We start from the raw sequence: 20,209 nt of genomic DNA on the forward strand, positions 1-20,209 counted from the left end.
CAAACATTGAACATTGCTGGCTCATATAAATACCTTTAACCCATTTTTTTTCCAGCCTGCCAAGATAATTTTGAAACTTTGGCCACAAATGGGTTTACACATTGGACAAGCTGTCATGCAGTTTGGTGTGGATATGCATAGATTTCAATCTAGGCTTTCTGGTTTACAGGAGATCAGGATTAAAGTAAGTTATTGTTAAGTAGTGAACTGGGCACTAGAAATCTTTTGCAGTACTTTCGTGGCTGGGAGCAGAATTGTAATAAGTATGAGAACCACAACTTTCAGCCACCCCTTCCCTTGTAGAGTTTGATTTTAGGAAGGGATTCTTTGTTTATAAACAATGTATAGGCTATGTTTGGTTGTTTCCTGTTGAAATTGAATTGGGGTCAGAGATGACTTGCAGTGTACTTGTTGCCTATCTCTGGCTTAGCGTAAAGAATGAACTCATCTAATTACTAATACATGTGCAGCCTTATTCAGTTTGGTTCTTTCCAGATTTGTTAGAATGTAATTGTAATAATTCATTAGCCATCATTCATAGACCATAATAAAATCACCAATGGAACAGTGATTTTACAAACTGACTTTGGTCCAGACATCTATATTCTTTATTGGTAGAGAAATTTGTACTTGAAGAGATATATCAGTACACAGAACCTCTAAAACCTAGTTCTGCTAAAACACACATGCAAAACTCAAGCAATGCAGAAGCAATGCTTCTAAACAAAAGAAAAGATTACATTTTACATATTTTTTTATCCTGCCTTTATTAGTTTTTATAAATAACTCAAAGCAGCAAACATATCTAATGGTCCTTTCTCCTCCTATTTATTTATTTATGCACTGGTATTGATCGCTCTCATCTCTGCTTGCCAAAAGCAGACAAACTGAAATAAAAATTCAACAGTTGACTTTAAAATGTTCATTTCCAGCAAATACATCTTGGAGCTATAGTACCTACACAAGTGGTTCTAATGTTAAAAAAATCCCTTCTCCTACATGTACTATGTATGTTTGAAGCACTGCTTTCTGTTGGTTTAGCCTAGCACTAATATTTCCTCTCTTCATGGTTGTATATATCTCTGGTTAGAGAAACAGGCAATTGTATGGGGTCTGTGAAGGCATTTTGAACATTGTAAGTATTTCATAGGTACTCATACAAAATGGCCACCCTGGGGTGGATGTGGTTGTTTGCAAAATGAGTGCCATGGTGATCAGACTGTTGTAAGTCATGTACCAGAAGTAAAATGGCTGAGTTCTGCTCTCCATCCATTATATCCCTGTGATTCCCTTATCTTTTTTTCTGGAAAAGCAGACATCAAAGAAAAACACTGGGTTGCAGCCATCCAGCATTATTTATTTATTTATTATCCATCCATCCATCCATCCATCCATCCATCCATCCATCCAAAATTCTGAGGGGGCTTCTGTGCAACCAGAACAATCTTGTAAACAAGGTGGAGATGGCTTTGTTTTTCTGTATTTAATTTCCCATTCTTTTTTTAAAAAAATAAAGTAATCCCAAAGAAAGCAATGAATCCTTACTTATAAACCAGAATTTACATAAGCAATTCACTGATCCATGCAGACTTTTTCCCCTCTCTGTATGAAGAGGGAGAGTTTTGTATGAAAAAATAACCTAGGCTAATAGTTTACAAGCCCACAGCAAGATTCAGTTTCGAAGCTGGTTTACTAATCCTGGCTTGTTTAAACAGCATAAAATATCATCTCAGCTTTGAACCTCATACAGAATTCTCTCATTTCTATTGTTTGTCCATTTGGCACATAGAAAAGGGGAAAACCAAAGAAAATAGGTGATACATTAGTTTGTGGCTATACATCACTTATGGCTATTAAGTCACAATTCATGGATTATTATGATAATATAGGGAGGGAAACCAAAGTGTAGAAATGTCCTTAGTGACTTTTGGTTCTACATCTAATGTTTGAATAGCTTGTTTTAAAAAGGATGAAGCACTATATTTTAATAGCACATAGCTGTTGACTCAATGCATCTAGAAAGATGATGCAAACAAGGCATTTATTATCTACCCACAGATGGCAGTGATAGCAGTTTTTAGGATTTTTCCTCCTCTCCATGAATGAAGCAGCTTTTGCTGCTTGCACTGTGGGAATCTAATCATATTATCTTTCAATTGGACTCTAAAATTTAGATTCTGTATCACGGTTGGGTTAAAAATATGAATTAACATATAATTTCTGTTTTTTCCTTAGCTTAATAATGGTGTGATAAACTCTTTTTGTTTTTAAAGTAACTTTGATTACTACAAAGATTTTATCTGTTAACATACAATTTATATCCATACCAAATTCATTATGCCAGACAACCAAACTTTAAAAAACAAACTATGTAAAAATCTGTTCGCTCTAATATCTCCGATGGTACTCAGTGTACTTTCTGCTAATCCAACTTGCTAAAGAACTGAGTTCTTTTTCAAAAGAGACAAAAGATGACCTTTAACATCAACTAGAATTCAAAATATGGCTCTAGAAGAATTCTTTGTGACACAGCTGGGTATTTATTAAAAATTAAAAAGCCAGTTGTTTATCCCTACACTGTCCTTAAATAGCATTATCTTCTTGCATTTCCATCTACATTATTATATACAGGGACATATCTTTTAAAATAAAGTATAATGTCAGATTTATCCTATATCAACTTTTCTTCTATAGTTGTCCATTTGTCTAAACAAACTGAAAACATGAAATACATTTTTAAAGTGTGTGGAGCACTATATAAACTAACACGTCTACTAAAAACCCACTGAAATATTCCACTATAAAGAAACCATAGGGAAATTCTGATTAAAAAAATCTGAGTTTGGTTTAGTGTTTTATATTGCTTTGATGATTTTTTTCCACAACATTCATTCTTTATACCACCTTCCAATTACACACAGCCTAAACACAATACAGCTCAATACCTCCTACTGGAGTCTTGAAAGGTCCCTGTACAAAAAGATATAAAATGGTAGAATATTATTTGTCAAAACTGTATGCTATCTACATTTTATATGTTTTGTTTTTGAAGTGTTATAATGCTCATAGGAAAACCAGTAGTAACGTTCTTTAGAAAAGAAGCAAGCGACTTCTTTCTCCCGAGGTCAGTAGTAAGAAGTAAAGATAAGCACTATAATCAAAACACAGATTTTAAAGATAAATAACAATAAATGTTTGATGCAGCTTATTGGCATATTTCTTGCTAGTTTAAAATCCACGTATATTGATGCTGATGAGAAGCTAAGGAGAACTGGAATGCATAACTCCTATAACAGATATATACTTTAACAATATTTATTTTTTTATCAGTTAACCATTTTCTCTAAATATCCTCAACACAGCCAGTAACATCCTCTCGTATATGGAATAAACTGAAATCTTATCAGTTTTTCAACCCTAATGAAATGCAATTAGGAAGCAGCACTAATTATTATTTTGTCCAGAGTTGTTTTCATTCACTCTGAGCAGGCACATAGATACTGATTTAGCAACAGATACTTAACAACCAACTACCTTAAAGAAAAATATGGATTATTTTCCTTCCTGCTCATCAAATCCCCTAGCAGCTGCACTGAAAAGAAAAGAGGATAAGCTTAAAAAAAAAGAAAAGAAAAGCTATTCAGTTTTGCAGTAGCTGAAAAGAAGCAACTTGCTGCATTGAAAAAAAGGGGGCAGGCCTCCTCTCTTATCTCTTCCGATGGAAGATTAAGGTAAAAGAGATTCCTTTCTTACCTGATAAGAACAGTTTTCCTGGTGTACCATTCTCAGTGCATCATCCAGAAAAGCAGATCGAGGAGCTGAGACTGTTTACCGAAGCTGCAAACTGAAAACCCTGCAGGGTCTAAAGAAGAGGACGGCTTTCTACAGAGAGAGGCTTCCTGCAGATTAAAATGGATGCTGCTTCTGCTGTTTCAACCTGCGCAATGGCACTGCCTTTGCTAGCAAGAAGCAGTAGAGCAGAGCAGTTCCTCTCAGGGAACCAGCAACAAGGCTTAATAATAGGTAGCCAAGGCTGTTCTGAGGGGAAAGGAGGGGGGGGGGGAGACATGCGTTGCTAGCACAATCAGCCAATTATATTATAGGCACAAAGGAAAAGATTGGCATGACGCAAGTGTGATCTTTTGGTGCTCTATGTAGGCAGTTCACAGCGGAAATATTCTAGTCCTCATTAAAAAGGAAAAGGAAAGGAAAAAGGTGAACTTAAGCACTGCCACAAAGGTCTAATCCTATCTTTTCTGCAGTCATTTTTCCTCCATAAGTAGACTTTAAATCAAACTTGAAGGTGTAACTTGCACATTCTAAGAACTTTTTCAAAGTCAGCCATCTTAAGAAAATACCAAAATGTTGCTCTGATGACTTCTTTTTGTTTTTAATATACTGAAAATGAAATGTTAAAATCGGGGGGGGGGGAAAGAGATGAGATCTTTTTCCTTCAGCAAAACAATCATTAAAATCACTAAAATCAGATTCAGTGGGGTGATTTTTAATTACTGATTTCTAAAACAACGCAACTAACATTTTCTAATTAACCACTAGTCTTGGTAAACCCTTCTCAAAAATGGCTTGAGGCCACCACAGGATGCATTGTTATTGATCTGCTTCTGTATACTGTTGAGCTGTGTTTACCCAAAAGAGAGATGCCTGGGAATGTCAGACAACCTCCCACATGTAAAGATTAGAATTTGAAGACAACTCCTCTAAAAGAAACCTAAAATGAAAAACAGGTTATCTCAGTAAAACAGATTAGAATTTGTTCTAATTGATGCTTCATGGAGTCAATTAAATAACATTTAACATCCCTAAATCAGCCCTTATTTATTAATGTGTTTATATCCCTCCTTTTATAAAGGAGCTCAAGGCCTCATACGTAGTGTACCATCCTATTTTTCCTACACCAACAGCCTGTCCAGTAGAGTGAACTGAGAGTGAGTGACTGGCCCAAAGTCATCCAATGAGTCTCTATGGATGTGGTAGGCCCATGATGGTGAACATGGACCTACCTACTTTTAACTAGAAGATTCAATGGCATTTTTTCTTTATCCCTGAATGCATCTTTGTTGGGGAAAAATGTTAAATTGTTTCTTTGCAAGATTAATGTACAGATCCATGCCCATCCAATTACTCTAAGATGTGAGTGTCACATGATGTATCTTTACAATTTAGCCTTTGCGGAGCTGGGATGGGTGTGGCCTGCATGTGACACATCCAGCCCATGGGCCACCAGTTTAACACTCCTGCTCTAAGAGAAAAAGAAATAGATCACTTCCCTAAATAACATGATTCCTAAATAAGATGGTGGTCAAACTATTTTCCAAAGCACCAAAAGGCAAGAAAAGAAACAATGGATGAAAACTAACCAAAGAGATGAGTAGCCTACAATTAAGGAGAAATTTCCTAATGGTGACAGCAATCAACCAATAGAATAGCTTGCGTTCAGAAGCTGTGGATCTAAAATTTATCTAATTTTTATGGTATAGAGTCTCCTGTTCAAGCAAGGGTTTGACTAGAAGATCTTCAAGATTCTGTTCTATTCCCTATCCTATCCTATCCTATCCTATCCTATCCTATCCTATCCTATCCTATTCTGACTGAATCCAGAGTTTTCCAGGTCTACCTTGGAACTTGTGAGGGCTTATCTACTGTAACTCAAAACATTTTGGAAACAAACATCCTTTAGATTTGTCTTTTAGTTATTATTTCCAACTAAAATATGAACTTAATAAAATGTATAGTATTAACTGGGAAAAATAGTTAAAGATATTTAGAAATATTTCAATCTACTAAGCTACAGTTCATTTTTCTGCATTCCTTATTTTAAAGACAAAACAGCAACAGCACTCTTTGGTCTGGTAGAATGGACTAGAACAGTGATGGCGAACCTTTTAGAGACCGAGTGCCCAAACTGCAACCCAAAATCCACTTATGTATCGTCGGGTGCCGGGTGGGCATGGCCAATTGGATGGGCGGGGCAGACTGGGTGGGACTAAAAAGTTCAATCAATCAATTCCAACTTTGCGAGATCTTTTTTTTCCCCGTGAGAAATTGAAATTGATTTATTGATTGAACCTTTTTTTTTGCACACGGCAGTGAAGGCCTAAAGCGAAAAGGTTTTACAAAACCCAGCTGAAGGCCAAGGACTGGGGTGACAGCACGTGTGCCCACAGAGAGGGCTCTGCATACCACCTGTGGCACGCATGCCATAGGTTCGCCACCATGGGACTAGAAAATGAAGCAGGGGTTGGCTTTTACAAAGTCATGAAGCTGGTAAGTTTCATGAAGTTAAATTTAAGTATTACAGATATTAACACAACAATCCTCTGGTTGGCACACTCCTCTAATACAATCAAGAGGAGACTGAAAGCTCTAGTTTCCATTTTTTAACTAAGCAGGACTCTTCCTCACAGCTCTCCTCCCACCACTAGCAGAAAGCTAAACTGCCAGGAATTTTGTTATTGAAATACTAATCCCAATGGCTTCTTTTCACCAGAGACAGTGTATTCATTTCATGGGCATAGAAGTCCACCTTCTTTATGTCATCAACTGGCAAAACAACCCCAACCCTGGCAGTGTTGTTGTGAGATCAGCTGCTTGGCCTGGGAAAAGTAGCAGGTGAGGGAGGACAAGAGAACAGTCCTTGGCTCAGAGATCTGGACTAATTCATATAAGTGACAGCCCAAATGGCAGCTGATAAGCACCTGAAAGGGAGTTGCATAAGCCATTATTTCATTCTGCTGGTCCACTGGGCAGTTCTTCCCCATGAGCTGTGGTTTGGCTGATTTTGATTGCAAATTGAAACAAGAATATTGTGTGCAGTTTAGTTGCCACATTTGAAAAGGGATATAGTGGAGCTAGAGAAGGTTCTGAGGAGGGCAACCAAGATGATCAAGAGGCTGGAGCAGATTCCCTATGAAGAAAGGTTGTGACATTGGGGACTTTTTAGTCTGAAAACGAGGCAAAATAAAAAAGGGACATAACTGAGTTGCACAAAAGTATGCATGGTGTGGATAAAGTGGATAGGAAAAAGCCATTTTCTTAAAATACCAGAAAGATGAGATTGAATAATCAGGAAATATTCTTTTACTGAACATATAATCAAACTTGAGAATTTGTTATCATAAGATATGGTGCTGGCTACCAGCTGCTGTTTTCAAAAATCAATAGGATCAATTCATGGAAGTCATGGTAATCAATGACTATTAACCTTGATCACTGCATGATTGTCTCGGAAGGCCATCTGGTGATAGACCAGTGGACCTCCTTATGCTATTTGTTGGCCACTGTAAGACTAGATAGGCCAGGGCACTATATGTTCTTTAGTTAAGAATAGTGTTAAGCTTCCAAAGCAGCCCAACAATAGTTAAAAAGCAACCCAACAAATCCTGTCAATGCGGAGGAGGAGTACTTCATGGAGTAACAGACAGAAAGCCAACCAGCTTTACTGGGCCTGAACCAAGCTGAAGATTGGTTGGATACATGCTGATATGCAAGGATATCATATTGGTTGGATACATGCCGATATGCAAGTTTGAAAGAACTTGCCCATCTCTGCCCCAAAGAAATCTCAATACTGCGTTGGATGACCAGACAGCAAGAAGCAGGCCCTTACCACCCTAAAAGTGCCAACAGTGCTAGTATGAAGCCATTCCCTAGCAGTCAACTGACAGTAACTTCAACACAATGAATGGTTAAGGGTACCCAATTCTGTGGTGACTTGCTGGCTGCTTAAGGGGAAATCACTGCTTTAAAACAGCCAAAGACAACTTCAGGCTGATAGTTGAGCGATGAATGGGCAGCTGATTTGATGAACAGCTGATATGAAAGTTATGTGCATGCACAATGTCACCTAGTGCAAGTATTGCCTGTGCATTTACACATAGCGGGCAACAGCTTTGTGGCAGCCTTCCAAAAGTTGTTAGAATGCTTTGACATATGCTAACACACTTTGTGAACCATGTCAGTGTGGAGCGTTATTGTTTTAATAGAAAATTTATCTCTTAAAACAGTTTTGCACAATTTCCTATATACATTCTTATTGGGAGGGGGAAGAATGAGAATTGACATCCATCATGTTTGGAACGTTTTAAATGTTATTTTGTTAGCAATCAAGGACTGTAAAGAGCCAAGAAATAATGGTATGGTATGGGAAATAAGAATATTCCAGTTGATTGTGTATGTTTCCTTTTTTTCTTTTTCTCCTGCCAAAACTCAATGGAAATTCTGATTCTGATATTTGCAGCATAATTTCTGGAAGCTTTAGAACTAGGAATTAGGAACTTAGGAATTTTGTGGTGCTGGTAAAATGGGCTTACAAAATGCAACTTCTAACATGTTTTAGTGTCATAAATATATACTTGTTTCTTTTTATTTTAACATCATAATTTCAAAATAAAGTGTGTTATATCATTGTACTGTATCTTTTCCAAAATGAAATACAAAAAAGATTAAGCTGGTTTGTGTGTAGTTGCAGCAAGTAAGGATAGAATGAGTATGAATTTCTAAAAATAAAACCTGATATACTAAAAATACAATGGCAAACAATTCCAGCAAAGGAAACGTGGAATTCCAGCAAAGAATGGTATAAGCCAATATGGCTGCTCCCAAAATATAATGGAAATTTGAAACATAGAAAGATTCTTGGAAGTAGAAGGAGGGATCAGTCAAATGGAAAAAGTTCCTCTAAAAGACCCAAATTTCTAAAGCTAAAGTTAAATGAGTTAAAATTGTTAAAATGAGTTAAAAAAAGAAAGCATACAGTGAATAACAGACATATGGGAAGATTTTATGGCAAAAGGACTGACCTGAAAACAGTTCAGCATCTTGTAATGTCAGCATGGATTTATTAAAAATGTTTTTTCAAACTAGTATTAAGTCATTCTGTTTTTTTTAAAAAAATGAATTAATAGACTGTAGGAATACTGAAGTCACAGATGATTTGAGCAAACATCTGACAGTTGCACTTGAACAGATAATAAACAAACACCAAGAATGCTCATCAATGGTTTATCATTAAAGTGGCTGAAATGTTAGCTGAAATGGTCTTGGAACTCTCCAACAGTCACCCAGTTACAATGACTGGGTAAAGAGGTAGAAGGAACATTAATTATATCTGCAGATAACACAAACTGTATTAGCTAATGCTATATAAGACAAAACATTCAACATTACGCTAAAAAATTAAGAAGCGAGCTGAAAATAAAGGGAGGAACAGAAAAATGATAAGTTATGTATTTAAGAAAACTACAGTGAAAGAATAAAGTACGGTATAGGGAACATATTATATGATAATAGTATCTATGAGAAAGATTTTGGAGCAACAGTTAATCACAAGCTGGATACCAGTCGAAAGTATGACATTACTGTTAAAAAGGCAAGTGTAGTTTTGGGCTGCATGAGCATAGGATATGGGAAGGACCACCTGTACATCTTAATGATTTGGATAAGAATATTTGTGAATAAATTATAAAAAAAATCTGCAAGGAAAAGCACTTGGCTATGGAACATTAAAACAATTAAATAAACAAACATCAAATTCTTGATAAAAATGTTTGACGTGTACATATCTCTCACCCTATTCCCCTTCAGAGTAAGCATCATTTTACAGAGTGAAGAAGGAATAAGTGACGGTAAAGCCAAGAAGGTAAAGACTGGTTTTAAAAAAGGGAATACTGTGAAAATCAGTTTGTACTAATACCATAAATTATCTCTTTTTACCACTGCAAGTCAAGCTTGCTTCTACCAGGCCCACAGACTAGTTCAAGTACTGACTTTTGTTCTTTAAACATGTCTTTTCAGCTCTTTCTTTTTTCAGATTCTCATCAGCTGCATTCAAACACATCTTTCTCATTTTCCCCTTCTTCTCAACCCATTCTTCATTATTTTAATCTTTTACCATTTATATTGCTTTAACTATATTTCATGATTTCTATTATTTTTGTAACCCAACCAGGGTTGCAAGTTACATATTTTCCAAATAAATAAATTTATTCTAAATGAATACAATCTTGGATTCCAGCACTGATTATGATTTTGTTAGGATTATGAAAAAGTCATGACTTTGTCTGAGTTTCTCTCACATGCAAATGGTTATTTTTATATATAATCTCTCATATTAATTCATCTCTTCATGGCACATATCTCATTAATAATTCTAATAAAATAACTCCTTTCTTCACAAATTACTGTTATATTAATAGCCCAAGTGACTCAGAGCTATTTCACACTGCACAAATTCTCAGGGCTGTGGCCTGAGTTTTGCCAGGTATACCTTTGGTGTAAAACAGCAAAAAACAAAAACAAAAAAACAGCTCATATAACAGCTGATTCTTTTTAAGATGGGCTAATTGGTTTGCTTTCTGCAGATGTTTTTGCAAGGATCATAAAATTGTGATGCCATAACCTACTTGAATGGAAAACCTGTAATTCTCAACGAAATGTAACACCCTTGTTAGGAAAAACTCTCCTACCCTTACAAAAATTAAATAAACACATTAAGTGGCTATGAATACAACTGTGTGATGGCTGTTCAAAATGGTTGGCTTAGCAAATAAACAATTTCATTAGAATTAGCAACTTTCATGCAACACCAAAAACATTTGTTCTTATTTCTGTCCATTTCTACAGTACGTATATCTCTGTGTCTATCATTCTCATTCCTTTATATTATATTTTCCAAGATTTAAGTGTACATTTTGAAAGTTTCTCTTCTTTGGCTTTTGCAAAGAGAAATATAGAATGACTGAATAAATATTCCAGATGGAAGATCCAATCTTAGTACTAATGGTGATTCACTGGAGACAAATTCCTACCTTGGAAAAATTCAATAAAAGATTGAAAGGAAATCTATAAAGAAAGTTTCAGACAGATGTTATTTTGGTTTAAAACTTTTCCCTAATTGAATAATATAGCTCACAGGGATTAAAAACTGTTCTGGACTTTAAACAGTTTGAAAAGTACTGCAATTATTTATTGTGCAAACTGACTAGAAAAAAATCTAAGCGTGTGTTCAGTAATTCCTAAGTGAGCCCTGAGAAGTTATAATCTCCTCTGCCTTCCATTTACCTAAAAAAAAAAGCTTTTTAAAAACCACATTGGGAAACACAAGCTGTTTCCAACTTCCTGGTGTAACAGAACTATTTCTTGTACATAAAGCAGATCATAGGGTTGGTGCTTACAAGAAAGGGTTGAGACAACAACAACTGGGAAAATAATCCTTCGGCTAAGGAAAGTCTCCCTGGATTGAAACTTCACTCTTGTTTGCAACAAGGGCACACTTCCATATTATTGCTAATAATATGCAAGAAGCCTTTTTCTGGAAGGTTTTTTTTAACTTTCCAATCTAGCCTCAGGGATTTTCTGATGATCTCTCATCCAAGTATCTTTCTGGATGATCTTTCTCCATCTCTGCTTAATTTTCAGATTAGCCAAAGGCAACTAGATGCTTCCACCTGCTGTAACATCATATTGTTGCTACAAAATGCTTCTCTTACTGTAGTGGGTAGACGGAATTGCCATACGGGACAAGTTGAAGAGCCAAGAAAATGGTCAGATAAGAGGACAGAATTTTGGGTAGGAATATAACCTGAACAAACATCTCAGACAAGACCCTTCCTAGTTCTATGAAGATAAAAGAAAGGGCATTCAATTTTCATTGCATTCAGACCTGTAAGGTTTTGTTGCTATAGGTTTACAATAAAAGGCTTATGTGACATTGGATTCCTAATCTCAACTACCTTGAAGTGCTGACACATTGTTTTGATAATGACTATCTGATGCATCGATATAATTGTCTCTCCATACTTAATAGTTTATAGAAAGATAAAGAATACAATCCTGGTTAAAATAAGATTTCAAAAAGTAACCATCTTCATTTGTCTAAGTGTTGCAAGCTACCATCTAGTGGTCAATCTGAACATACAATTATTTATAGCAGTTTTCTTTCCTTTGAGATGATAGCAAAGTATAATAAATAACAGATTCTCCTGTATTCTATTATTTTAGAATCCTGTCCAATTTGGACAGTGTTCTCCAGTTATCAGTTAGAACTGTCAATCATGAATCATATAATAATAATAATAATAATAATAATAATAATAATAATAATAATAATAATAATAATAAGTAGTAGTAGTAGTAGTAGTAGTAGTAGCAGTAGTAGTAGTTGGAAGGGATCTTGGAGGTCATCTAGTCCAACCCCCTGCTCTGGCAGGAAACCCTATACCATTTCAGGCAAATGGCTGTCCAGTCTCTTCTTAAAAACCTCCAGTGTTGGAGCATTCACCACTTCTGGAGGCAGGTTGTTCCACTGGTTAGTTGTTCTAACTGTCAGGAAATTTCTCCTTAGTTCTAGGTTGCTTCTCTCCTTGACTAGTTTCCATCTGTTGCTTCTTGTCCTGCTTTCAGGTGCTTTGGAGAATAGCTTGACTCCCTCTTCTCTGTGGCAGCCCCTGAGATATTGGAACACTGCTATCATGTCACCCCTCAACCCTTCTCTTCATTAAACTACACATACCCAATTCCAGCAACCGCTCCCTATATGTTTTAGCCTCCAGTCCCCCAATCATCTTTGTTGCTCTTCTCTGTATCATGACCTTACCTCTTTCTTCCCTTCATCTGGATATCCCAAAATCCCAAATATTGTAGCCAATCTCTCTCTCTCTCTCTCTCTCCCTCTCTCTCTCTCTCTGTCTTACTCAACCACACATGCCTGGGAAGGCTCAGCTTTAGAAGAGCTTCATGTCATTTCCTACATTTGAATCTTTTATCAGTGCAATTAGATTTTAATGAATCCCGATAAACACCCATCATGATCGTTTTTCTTCCTACTAAAAAAATAGCCAATGAACCAAAAAAGTAGGAACCCCCCCAAGAGATTTACTAATGTACAATATAAAATTTATTTATTTAAGAGAAATTATTTATTTAAGGTAGTCTTTACTTATGACCAGTAGTTAAGCAAGTGTTTGAAGTTCTGACAGAACACCCCCCCCCAAGTCACATAATCATATTCTGGGCACCTGACAACCAGCCTACATTTACAGCTGTTTGCAATGTGCCAGTCATTTGACCATGATTTATATTTTTTAATCAGTGTTTACTTCCAGTTTTTGGCAAAAAATGCCCATTGCGGACCATGAGTTTGCTTAATGACTGCAGTATTCACTTTAAACCCCTTCATGGATTACTGCCTTGTCGTGGCGAAGGGGCTTGCGTAATTCAACGAAGCTATGAGCTATGCCGTGCAGGGCCACCCAAGACGGACAGGTCATAGCTGAGAGTTCTGACAAAACGTGATCCACTGGAGAAGGAAATGGCAACCCACTCCAGTATCTTTGCCATGAAAACCCTATGGACAGTACCAAAAGGCAAAATGATATGACGCTGGAAGATGAGCCCCTCAGGTCGGAAGGCGTCCAATATGCTACTGGGGAAGTGCAGAGGGCTAGTACTAGTAGCGCCAGAAAGAATGAAGCGACTGAGCCAAAGCCGAAAGGACGCTCAGCTGTGGATGTGTCTGGTGGTGAAAGGAAAGTCCGATGCTGTAAAGATTTTTTCTCCATAGGAACCTGGAATGTAAGATCCATGAATCAAGGAAAGCTGGACGTGGTCAAACAAGAGATGACAAGATTGAACATCGACATCTTAGGTATCAGCGAACTAAAATGGACAGGAATGGGTGAATTTAATTCAGATGACCATCAGGTATACTACTGCGGGCAAGAATCCCTCAGAAGAAATGGAGTAGCCTTCATAGTCAATAAAAAAATAGGAAAAGCAATACTGGGATACAATCCTCAAAATGACAGAATGATCTCAGTTCGAATCCAAGGCAAACCATTCAATATCACAGTAGTCCAAGTCTATGCCCCAACCACCGGTGCTGAAGAGGATGAAATTGACCGGTTCTATGAAGCCCTACAGCACCTTATAGAACTAACACCCAAAAATGATGTCCTTATCATCATGGGGGATTGGAATGCTAAAGTAGGAAGCCAAAAGATAACCGGAATAACAGGCAAGTTTGGCCTTGGAGTACAAAATGAAGCAGGGCACAGGCTGATATAATTTTGTCAAGAGAATACGATGGTCATAGCAAACACTCTTTTCCAACAACCCAAGAGACGGCTCTACACATGGACATCACCAGACGGTCAACACAGAAATCAGATTGACTATATGCTCTGCAGCCAAAGATGGAGAAGCTCTATACAGTCGGTAAAAACAAGACCAGGAGCTGACTGTGGCTCAGACCATGAGCTTCTCCTTGCAAAGTTTAGGCTTAAACTGAAGAAAGTAGGGAAAAGCACTAGGCCACTCAGGTATGAATTAAATCATATCCCTGTTGAATATACAGTAGAGGTGACAAATAGATTTAAGGAATTAGATCTGATAGACAGAGTGCCTGAAGAACTATGGACAGAGGTTCGCGACATTGTACAACAGGTAGCCACCAAAACCATCCCAAAGAAAAAGAAATGCAAGAAAGCAAAATGGCTGTCTGAGGAAGCTTTGCAAATAGCTGAGGAAAGGAGGAAAGCGAAAGGCAAGGGAGAAAAACATAGATATGCCCAATTGAATGCAGAATTCCAGAGAATAGCTAGAAGAGATAAGAATGCCTTCTTAAATGAACAGTGCAAAGAAATAGAAGAAAACAATAGAATAGGGAGGACCAGAGATCTTTTCAAGAAAATTGGAGAGATGAAGGGAACATTCCATGCAAAAATGGGCATGATAAAGGACCAAAATGGCAGGGACCTAACAGAGGCAGAAGAGATTAAGAAGAGGTGGCAAAATTACACAGAAGAACTATACAAGAATGAGCTTAACGTCCCAGATAATCACAATGAGGTGGTCACTGACCTCGAGCCAGACATCCTAGAATGTGAAGTGAAGTGGGCCTTAGAAAAGCTGAGCAACAACAAAGCTAGTGGAGGTGACAGTATTCCAGCTGAGCTATTCAAAATCTTAAAAGACAGTGCAGTAAAAGTGCTACACTCAATTTGCCAGCAAATTTGGAAAACTCAACAGTGGCCACAGGATTGGAAAAGATCAGTTTACATTCCAATTCCAAAGAAAGGCAGTGCCAAAGAATGTTCAAACTATCGCACCATTGCACTCATTTCTCATGCTAGTAAAGTCATGCTTAAAATCCTACAAGCTAGACTTCAGCAGTATGTGGATCGAGAACTACCAGAAGTACAGGCAGGATTTCGAAGAGGCAGAGGAACTAGAGATCAAATTGCCAACATACGCTGGATCATGGAGAAAGCTAGAGAGTTCCAGAAAAACATCTACTTCTGCTTCATTGACTATGCTAAAGCCTTTGATTGTGTGGATCATAACAAACTGTGGCAAGTTCTTAAAGAGATGGGAGTACCAGACCATCTTATTTGTCTCTTGAGAAACCTATATGCGGGTCAAGAAGCAACAGTGAGAACTGGACACGGAACCACTGATTGGTTCAAAATTGGGAAAGGAGTCCGGCAAGGCTGTATACTGTCGCCCTGCCTATTTAACTTATATGCAGAGCACATCATGAGAAAGGCAGGGCTAGATGAATCAAAAGTTGGAATTAAGATTGCCGGAAGAAATATCAACAACCTAAGATACGCAGATGATACCACTCTAATGGCAGAAAGTGAAGAAGAACTAAAGAGCCTCTTGTTGCGGGTGAAGAAGGAGAGTGCAAAACTTGGGTTGAAACTTAACATTAAGAAAACCAAGATCATGGCATCTGGCCCTCTCAATTCCTGGCAAATAGATGGGGAAGAAATGGAGGTAGTGACAGATTTTGTTTTCCTGGGCTCCAAGATCACTGCAGATGGGGACTGTAGCCAAGAAATTAAAAGACGCTTGCTCCTGGGAAGGAAAGCCATGGCAAATCTAGACAGCACACTAAAAAGCAGAGACATCACCCTGTCAACAAAAGTGCGTATAGTCAAGGCTATGGTCTTCCCAGTTGCAATGTATGGCAGTGAAAGTTGGACCATAAGAAAGGCTGAGCGCCAAAGAATTGAGGCCTTTGAACTATGGTGCTGGAGAAGACTCCTGCGAGTCCCTTGGACTGCAAGGCGATCAAACCGGTCAGTCCTAGAGGAGATCAATCCTGACTGCTCTTTAGAAGGCCAGATCCTGAAGCTAAAACTCAAATACTTTGGCCACCTGATGAGAAGGAAGGACTCACTGGAGAAGAGCCTAATGCTGGGAAAGATCGAGGGCAATAGAAGAAGGGGACGACAGAGAATGAGGTGGCTGGATGGAGTCACTGAAGCAGTAGGCGTGAGCTTAAATGGACTCCAGAAGATGGTAGAAGACAGGAAGGCCTGGAGGAATGTTGTCCATAGGGTCGCGATGAGTCGGACACGACTTCGCAGCTAACAACAACAATTCACTTTAAAACTGTCATGTTCACTTAATATGAATTAGTGAACTGCCACAAATGTGGTAAAATAAGGCCAGTCACACGGGTATCTCAACTTACAACCATCATGACATAAAGTGGAAATTTCACACTCATTATTATGGTTGCAAATTGAGGACTATCCGTATGTTTAGTATAACTATTCAGATAGTTGAGAGCCACATACTATATAAAACTTACTAAATAAAGCCAATAAAAATCACACACAAAAATCAAACCTTCATTTTATGGGCCAAACGAATTTCAGATGATTTTACAAAATGAGGATGATCACTGAGAAAGTCTTGTATATTGATGCTAGACTGGCTTCAGATTGTAAGGTATAGCTGGATTCCTGTAATCTTTTATGTACTTTTAAAAGCCGTAGTGGCACAGCAGTTAGAATGCGGTATTGCAGGCTAATTCTACCAACTGCCAGGAGTTCAATCCTGACCTGCTCAAGGTTGACTCAGCCTTATATCCTTCCGAGGTGGGTAAAATGGGGACCTAGATTGTTGGGGGCAATATGCTGACTCTGAAAACCACTTAGAGAGGCCTGTAAAGCACTGTTAAGTGGTATATGTCTAAGTGCTATTGCTGTTTTATATACTTAGCATCTAAGTCATTTAAGACTTTCAAGTCCACCACCAGCACCTTGAACTACAATTTTGATCTTTCAGAAAATCCCAGTGCCACATTTGGACTAATTATAGCTCTCAAAGGATCTCCAACAGCAGTTTTTGTAGTCAGCATTATAATATGCTAATAGGTGACAAGGCTTGTGGATCCCCTGGTACATTCCAGGGTATTCCAGAAATGGTTGCAGTTGATTCACCTCCCAAGAATGGGGAAATATTCCCTATGCCATAGTGATTACCTGTATTGTATTGAGCATACAGATGAGCATATGCATCATATAGAAGGATCTCTATATAAATACGTGTATGTGTGTGTGTGTGTGTGTGTGTGTGTGTGTGTGTGTGTGTCTGTGTGTAAAATAGGAAACTATCAAACACAACTGCATGATAAAGTGCTTAGGAAGTCAGCCTTCCTTAAAAAGAGGTCAAAATATTCTTATCTCTTGCTCCTTTTGTGATGAGTACAAATAGCACCTTTCCAGTGCTTAAATTCCTACATGTTTTGAATTCAACAAGCTTGTTCCACTGTCTGCAGCCTCACTGTTACACCCTATTCTGGTATTTCAGGAATTTCTATGACTTTTAACTCTAATCCTTTAAGCTACTGAAAGGAAAAAAGAAGGCTACAGCTTGAATGAATGTGACTAACATTCATTTACAGTACTATTAAATGCCTGTAGAAACATTTTTACAGAGGGTCAATCTTAAGTGAAATTATTTCCCTTTAAATATTTTTCAATAGAAATAGCATGTGCCACATATCAGAAATTATCTTTCATAACTATGGAATAAAACAAGATGAGACAGATGCTAAAGTCCAAGGCCTGACATAAGCAGTAATTTATTACACTAAATTTATTTCTAAAAAGGCTGAGTTTCTGGCTATCAACATATGAATAACTGAAAAAAATGTCTAGTAACTTGAATGGATATATCCATTTGAGATAAAAAATATTGGTATCAGTTTAATTATTGTAGTTTCAAATAACAAATAATAAGCAAACCAACCAACCAACCATAAATCCTTCTTTGACTGAGTTTGATTCCTGATGATTTCATGGAGACATCCATGCAGTTTGTTTGGTAGCAATGATAGACTTTTGCCATTGTCTTCACTGTACAGCCTAAGAATTCTAGGTGTTTTCCAATCCTCTGGAAGCTTAACAAGTTGGATGCTGTTCAGTTTCCAGTCTAAGCCAAAATCTGCCATGTGAATGAAGCATATGCAAAATATTCTATTTTTGTAGATAAAACGTTCCAAGGAACTGTGGAACATCCCTGTATTCAACTGGAGGAAGCTAATTTGGCCGTTTTGGAGATAGTGGAAGTTAGGGTTAGTTTTTCCCAGCTGGGATGATCTCTGAAACACCAGAGCAGAAATATTGCCTTGACAAAGAACAGACATCATGGGGTATTTCACACTCCAAATGGCCTCTGGCTATGCAATTATATAAAGTAATGAATGCATCTGCAAGTTAAATGTGCTGATTTTTTTTCTTTTCTATTCCTTTCTGTTTAAATTTCATTTTTTGCCATTATTAACTGCCTTAAGGGTTTAGATTGAAATGCACGTTGCAACATGAACATGTGCAGTCTCCCCAAATGTACCTGATGTTCAATTCAAAATATTTCTAATCAGGATAGAAATTCTGGGAGTTGCAATTAAAAATAGCTAAAGGGCATGGATGGTGCACGATGTATATAAATATGCAATATGTATATAAATGTGACCCAGGTTTTAAACTGTAAGGTACCACAAGAACATTATTAATCAGAGGCTCCAGGTACTTTTTAATTTAAGAGTAAGCCTTCAAAATCCAAGGGACTCGTTTGGACAAAACTCAGCAGCACTTTTTCGTGTGACTGCTGATAAAAACAGGAATGCCAACATGATCGCCAACGTCTGATAACGGATATGGCACAAGAAGAAGAAGAAGCCTTACTGTTTACAGATATTTTTCAGGCATATAATTCCTAATATTTGAGCTCATAAAGATCTGGCCATAATGGTATTTTCCTAAGAGCTCCCCACTAGATCTTATTACAAAAATATCTACTTGATGGACTTTAACTTAATCTTCAATTTATTCTATGAGTAAAAATCTAAGTTCCTTTCTTATTTATTGTATGCACATGAGACATAGTAATATTGGCTGGTTATTTATAAGAGGCCTGAAAACACCTATCTGCTACTTACAAGAATGACATGACACATTTTGTTATGCATTCCTGTATATTATTAGTCATACTTTTGGAATCACCAGTTTTGGGAATATTAGTTGTGGCAATATATATTCAAGTGTTTCTGAGTCACAGTTAAGAAAAATGACATAATGTTATATATATTAAAATGCAGATATTTTCTGGAATGGAATCATAAATGTGAGATGCATAGCCAAAGAAATTAAAAAATCAACAAGCCATCTCTATCCATATAGTTTTCATAAAAATCACAAAGATGAATTTTGAAATATATTTTATTTTTATTTTTTTATTTTTATTGCCATTTATATCCCGCCCTTCTCCGAAGACTCAGGGCGGCTTACAATCTAAGCACAAATCAATGTGCTTAGCAATTTGTTGTCTGTCTCCCAACTAAATTTATTATATGAACCACTAAGCAATCCATATTTATCCATAGTTTATCCTAATCAATGTAAAGTTGTTTTGAGTGCATTGTTTAGTTACCATATTGCTTTATAGGAAAAAAAAAACATTGTTTCAAGACTGTACCAAATCATGAACTTGCAACAAGTGATATTCCAGTGTGGAAGACAACATGTTTTCTTATTTGCTTTATTCCCCTGCTACCAAAATTGCATGCTTCTAAAAATAAAGAATTCCCCTGATGAGCTCTCTTTGGCTCAATACTCTGCTCTTTTTAAAATAAGCTGGTCTCTTTATTCATCTATTGCATTTACTTCAGGCGCTTAGCTTCCATTTCCTGGATAAAGGGGAAAAATGCAATACAGGTAGTCCTCGACTTACAACAGTTGTAACAGTTCAAAGTTACAACAGCATTGAAAAAAGTGACTCATGACTGTTTTTCAGTTCTGACCTTTGCAGCATCCCCATGGTCACATGATCAAAGTTCAGATTCTGGGCAACTGGTTCAAATTTATGACCGTTGTTGTGTCGCAAGGTCATGTGAACA

General features: G+C 37.3%; 1 protein-coding gene across 5 annotated transcripts in view; it reads right to left on the minus strand.

Moving 5' to 3' along the window:
- LOC308668714 (schwannomin-interacting protein 1) overlaps positions 1-20,209 on the minus strand; it is a 337,391-nt gene that overhangs the window by 38,875 nt on the left and 278,307 nt on the right. For 2 of the 5 annotated variants that reach the window (XM_081328789.1, XM_081328787.1), the window contains exon 1: positions 3,754-3,920. The exons of the other annotated variants lie outside the window; for them this stretch is intronic. In XM_081328789.1, coding sequence (XP_081184915.1) covers positions 3,754-3,783 — 30 coding nt within the window. In that variant the 5' untranslated portion in view covers positions 3,784-3,920. Of the gene's footprint in view, positions 1-3,753; positions 3,921-20,209 lie in introns of those variants that run through there. 5 annotated transcript variants of the gene reach the window in all.

Source organism: Vipera berus (assembly GCF_964194415.1).
Source record: "Vipera berus genome assembly, chromosome: 5".
NCBI lineage: Eukaryota > Metazoa > Chordata > Lepidosauria > Squamata > Viperidae > Vipera > Vipera berus.